Raw genomic sequence first — 6,307 nt, forward strand, 5'->3', positions numbered from 1 at the left:
TTGAAGATTTTGGCCACATATCCAAAGAAAATTACTCTTTAGGCACACATTGTTTGTTCTTAAACACCCTAAACTAACAAAAATACCTTAAACAACTGTTAACTATCATTCATTGGTGCACAATAGTTAACTGTCATTCTCACCTATAATAGTTAACCACCGTTCAGTGACCCACATATCATTTTATTTGTTTTCTACCGTAGGTTATCGTATGTGAGAGCAACAGTTAACTACCATAGAGGTACATGTGGGTCACTGAACGGTAGTTAACTACCGTAGATAAGAACAACAATTAAATATCATACACATTCGAACAATATTTAGTTTTGTTTTGAGTATTTTCTTCGGCTTATGGTGCTTGGAAGCAAAATATTGGCATCTAAAGAGCAGTTTTCTATCCAAACAAGCAATAAATCCATTTATAACTTCTAATTAACAATCACACGAAGCAAATTTTCCTCAAAAACAATCAAATGAAGCAAATATCATACTCCTCAAGTGGTCACTCATAATCCAATAAAAGTGCAATGGGGTACCTACAATGAGAGAAAGAGAGTGATTGAACAGCTTTGGCCAGCTGTTACTATAGCCATGCGCACCACAATATCTTTCTTAATGTCCTTTTCTTGGTATTTGAATTCCATCCTGGCATCTGATGTGGCACACTCCTCGATGATGTGTCTATTGAATTATGGAATAAGAGCTTGCTTCCCAAGCCACTTAAAAATTTAAATTGAAAATATTTTTCACTATAAAAACCCAACAAGCCAAAGAGGTTCAGTGTCTCAAAGTAACATACTTCACTCTCTACTCTATTCTCATCTAAAAATGTCTTCAAAAATGTGTTGGTTTTTTGGTTTGTTTGTGTGTCTTATGTTAAGTGTGTCTTTGTCTACCTCTTCCAAGTTTGATGAACTTTTTCAACCAAGTTGGGCTTTTGACCATTTTCTCCATGAAGGAGATCTCCTTAAACTCAAACTTGATAACTCTTCTGGTAAACACATCAGTTCTTTGTAAACTTTTTCCTACCACAACCCTAGTTATTTTTCACAACTCTATCAAGGCATTTTTGTTCAACATTTTCTTCACATGGCAATAATTTAATCCATATTTTAAACATATTTTTGTAAAATATTTTGATTAAATAACAATGGCATGGACCTTCAGGTGCTGGTTTTGTATCCAAAAGCAAGTATATGTTTGGGAGAGTATCTATCCAGCTTAAGCTTGTTGAAGGTGACTCAGCTGGAACTGTTACTGCTTTCTATGTAAGTGAATTAATTAAATATAAATTAAAATCTATTATTTTATTACCATTCTTTAGTATATTGAGAAAAAAATTCATCAAGACTATACAAAATACACTCTTATTTTTTATTTTTTTTTAATCTAATGTGAAGGAAGATCAAGAATATATTTGAACTTTGAAGTGATATGAAAAAAAAAATATCAATTCAAAATACATACTATTTGATGTGTCTATCTTTGATTTACTATTCACACTTTAATTTAGTCATCAATAATATACAGTTCATTCAAGTGCAAGAAATTTTTTACATTTATATTTTGGTACTCAATGAAAAGACTACTATAGTACCACAGTTATTATTATTTGACAGCTACCTCTTGTCCAATTAATATTTGCTTTAGTAACTTTTTTTTCTTCCCTACTTTATAATCGTATGAGTCAAAAAACAAAGCACAAATCATCAATACTTTATACTAAATTAATTTTTGGTGATTTTATATTCATTCATAATATTCTGTGGTTGAATTGACATTGTTACTTTAATGTATGTGTATGAATTATTGAGGAATCTAATTGACTATGATCTGACACTTGTGATGATAAATAATTTTGTGATATAGATGTCATCAGAGGGTCCAAACCACAACGAGTTTGATTTTGAATTTTTAGGCAACACAACAGGTGAACCTTATTCTGTGCAAACAAATGTGTATGTGAATGGAATTGGTAACCGTGAGCAAAGACTTAACCTTTGGTTTGACCCTACCAAGGATTTTCACTCTTACTCTATTTTCTGGAATCAACGTCAAGTTGTGTAAGCACCTTATTACACTCTCACTCTAATAATATTATGTGTAACATTATTTATTTTATGCTAAATTTTGTTCTTCACATAGTACTAACATGGTGCATTACTTGCAAATTTTTATATTTCTTAATACATTTATAACATATATTTAGCACATTTATAACATAATTAGCAAACAATTGTTAATAAAGTTAAGTGAAATAACTTTAGTTAACTTATTACATATAGTTAGCATATTTATAACATAGTTAACTTGTAAATTTTTCACACTTTTTATTTTTTTTAAAAAGTATGAAATAACTTTATATGATACTCAATAATAGTAATATTTTTTTTCCTTGTCAAAAAGTAATATTTTTTTTAATGAAAGAAATAAGTAGTAATTATTATGTTTTCTACTTTAGTATTATATATGTAAATTTAGTGAAGTTTAATAACAAAAGTGAAGAGAAAGTGAAGAGAATATTTTTCATAAAAAAAGAAAGGTGAAGAGAATAAAATATAAGAAAGGGAATAATGAGGTTGGATGAATCTGAAAAGGTTGTAAAAGGAAACAAAAAAAAAAAAAATGCATGCTTTATTTTTCTCTAATGGTGGTTGAGCCATCATAGCCTTTGATTGTCATTGTGTTCCCCCGTGGGTCACTCAAATACAAATCAATGGAAAATAAAAGGTGATGGAATCTTGTACAATTTATGTCAATACTCCTAATTGGTTAATTGCAGAATACGTTTGTACAGACACTAAACTATGTCCTTTGTAATTTCTGCAAAATTTTTTGGACATTTTAGCAGCATGCCATGCGCAACATTTTTTAACCTTTATCATAGGGGACCACTCAATCAACAGTAAAAAAATTAAAAGAAAATATGTTCATTAGTAAAAATATTTTTTGAGTGTTTCTAACATGTGTGCTTGGACTTAGACATTTATTAAGAAATAACTAGAATAATTTTGTTCTTGAAAGCAATAATTTTTAAAATTTTCAAGAATGTGAATACCCAATGTCCTAAAGGAACATGTTAGTTTGCCATATTTTCTTGCCCCAATATTTTAATATATTCAATGATTGGTCATTTTTAATTTAGTCTATTCTTAAATTGTAATAATTTTTTTTTTCATTTTAACCTTAGCAATTTAATTTAGGCTTTCTAAAATTTAGGATGCCCATAAGTTGGGTACATAATTCACACTATGTTCATTGATCAATAATATAGTTTTTTTTTTTTTATAATTATTGATGCAAATTCTAACTTTTTATTTTTTTTTATTTTTGAACAATCAGATTTTTAGTGGATGAAACACCAATAAGGGTACACACAAACATGGAACATAAGGGTATACCATATCCAAAGGACCAACCAATGGGAGTATATAGTTCAATATGGAATGCAGATGATTGGGCAACACAAGGAGGAAGAGTGAAAACAGATTGGTCTCATGCACCCTTTATTGCAACCTATAAAGCCTTTGAAATCAATGCTTGTGAGTGTCCAGTTTCAGTGGCTGCAATGGATAATACAAAGAGATGTAGTAGCAATGAAGATAAGAAATATTGGTGGGATGAACCTAATTTTTCAGTGCTTAATTTGCATCAAAGTCATCAACTTATGTGGGTTAAGAATCATCATATGGTTTATGATTATTGTAGTGATGGTTCTAGGTTTCCTATTACTCCTGTTGAGTGTGTCCATCATCGTCATACATAGCTAGTGATATTGATGAAGTGTTTATTGTTTAATTATGTGATGTGAAAGTTTGGTTATGGTAGAAAATGGGGAATGAATGTAAAAAGAAAGAAATGGAATATGTTCCTTGTGTTTTATATTATTGTAAGATATTATTGATAAATAAATATATAATGTGAATAACTTTGTCTTTTCCTAACAACCTTATCTCAATACACAATTCTCTATTGATTGAGATTTATGTGTCTTAGTAAATATTTTAAGCTAAAGGCTAAGCCCTATACGAATTTGTGGGATCCATAAGAATTTGAAATATAATGTGGGTTTAAAAGAGTGTTTTTAACATAATTTATAAATTAATTAAATGTTATGTAATATAAATGAAATCCAATTGTATAAAAATAGTCATAAATTACCACCAAGGTGCTTTTAACATATTCTGAGTGGAACGGCTATATGAGTAATCATTATCCAAAAGGCTCATTCAACTTAATAATACAAATCAATTCAATCCATTTTATATTTGAACTCGTTTAAGTTGAAATTCAACCTTATTTTTTTTTTTTTTATGAAAAGTAGAATGGCATTACTCTGGTCTTAAGTATAAACAAAAAAAAAAAAAAATCAAATAAAGTTGATGTATTTTATTCAAAGAGAATGTGAAAGGACATATCTAAAAAGGTGAGAGGTTTAAGTCATTTATTGTGTTGTATGGATAAATTAGTAAGTTTTTTTAACAAGCCAAAATGGTATATTAAAACAAAAGCAAAATTTTCTATCCATCACAAGATATGGCAGTATAGAGATCAATTCAAAAGCAATCTCGACAAACTTAAAACAAGGCAACAAAGGGAAAATAAGCTACAAAACTATGTGACTACTTGCAAGGGTAAAAAGGGATGAAGCCACCAAAAATAATAGTCAAAAACAAAAATTGAATTCTTCGCTTTCGACCACCAATAAGATAGTTGCTTTACTTTTTCGACTAGAGATTGTAAAGATGCTTCCTTCTGGTGAAAGATTCGAGAGTTTCTTTTGTTCCAAATCACTCAATCACATGAGACGCACTCAAGATATAACGGCGTTCTCACACTTTTTGGAAAATTGCCTAACTGTCCAAATTGAATTAAATGATCTGAGAGACACAATAGATTGACAGAAACAAAGCCTAACCAATGCGATGCTATGTACCAAATCATACGAAAAAAATCACAACCCAATAAAAGATCATACAAACATTCAATAGTTCCACATCCTTTAGCATATAATTGATAATCAATCGAAATTATGCGGAGATGAAATAAGTTATCTTTCCCAGGAAGACGATTACAGAACAAACACCACGCAAACATAGTCACTTTCAAAGGTATAGCTTTATGCCAAATATTATTAGTAACTTCCGAACAACCTCATGGTTCCCAAGAAAACAAAAGATGGTAAAATCCACTTACTATATAGCCTTACGTTGGTTCCAACAACCAAAACCCCCTATCATCCACTCTACCTTACAAAACAATTGAATTAAACTGCTCACAACCCTCCCATACCTGCTCATATTCCATAGCTAACTAATAACCTTTTCCTCCATTGCCACGCCTCCCCAACCTCCCACCTGAAATGTCGCATCTCATCAACAATCCTCCCTCAACCCAAGGGTTCCACTAGAACAGAGTAGAAGACCCACCACCTAGCCCGAACAATCATCAAACCAACTTCCTACGCCTAAATCAACACTCACCCTAATTTTCACTACTTCCTTCCACAAAGGTGAACTACGACCATCACAATCCTTTATGCGCCCTTCCTCCTCACCATAACACGCATTTAACATCTCATACCACAAACATCCCTTATCCACAAGCAACCTCCACTCGTTTTCATACTACAAATGCCTCTAACAACCAGGATTCAACCACATTAACTCCAACTAGCATACTCTTATGGAAATTTACCTTTAATTCTGAAATCACCTCAAAAAGAATAAGTAATGCTTTCAAAGCCTTAACATTCACCCAACTTTTTTCACAAACCAACGAAGTATCGTCCGCAAACTGTAAATGCCAAGTAGAAATTTTACCAGACGGACCAACTATATAACCAAAAAAAATTCCCGTCTCGTCAGTTGCTTCCATCATTACATTCAAACCCTCTCCCGCTAACAAAAAGGGAAAATGAGAAAGGGGATTCCCTTGTCGCAACCCTCATTTCAAAACAAATTTCTCAGTTGGGCTGTCATTTACCAACATCGACGTTGTAGTTGTAGTTACATATTCCATTATCTATTTTTGCCAAAAAGTTAGAAATTCAACTTTCCCATAACTGCATCAAGGTACTGCAAATCGACATAATCATATGTCTTCACAAGGTCGACTTTGAATAAACATAAATCCCTTTTAAGCTTACGCACATCATTAACTAGTTCATTAGCAATAAGGATTCCATCAACATTTAGTCTCCCTGTAATAAACGATGACTCGAGTGGTTAAATTACAATCTCAATAACATTTATGAGTCAATAGCTAGCCCTTTAGCCAAAATCTTATACAAACATCCAACCAATGA

The 6,307-nt window shown here is 31.4% G+C and overlaps 1 protein-coding gene across 1 annotated transcript; it reads left to right on the forward strand.

The window, feature by feature from the left end:
* The first annotated feature begins 782 nt into the window (after nt 1-782).
* Nucleotides 783-3,882, forward strand: LOC146929670 (xyloglucan endotransglucosylase protein 6-like). The gene is made up of 4 exons (XM_085701465.1): nt 783-994; nt 1,168-1,268; nt 1,870-2,063; nt 3,343-3,882. The coding sequence occupies exons 1-4, from the start codon at nt 829-831 to the stop codon at nt 3,764-3,766; spliced, it is 885 nt and encodes a 294-aa protein (XP_085557591.1). The 5' UTR covers nt 783-828; the 3' UTR covers nt 3,767-3,882.
* The last annotated feature ends 2,425 nt before the right edge of the window (nt 3,883-6,307 follow it).

This window comes from Medicago sativa, chromosome 4 (assembly GCF_051527215.1).
Source record: "Medicago sativa cultivar Bolivia chromosome 4, Bolivia_mono, whole genome shotgun sequence".
NCBI classification, from domain to species: Eukaryota; Viridiplantae; Streptophyta; class Magnoliopsida; order Fabales; family Fabaceae; genus Medicago; species Medicago sativa.

What these genes read in the sequence shown, in the direction of transcription:
- LOC146929670 (XM_085701465.1), top strand. Translation starts at nt 829, where the DNA reads ATGTCTTCAAAAATGTGTTGGTTTTTTGGTTTGTTTGTGTGTCTTATG. An exon ending in GAACTGTTACTGCTTTCTAT is followed by an intron (nt 1,269 to 1,869) that starts GTAAGTGAATTA and finishes TTTGTGATATAG; the next exon opens with ATGTCATCAGAGGGTCCAAA. An exon ending in TGGAATCAACGTCAAGTTGT is followed by an intron (nt 2,064 to 3,342) that starts GTAAGCACCTTA and finishes TTGAACAATCAG; the next exon opens with ATTTTTAGTGGATGAAACAC.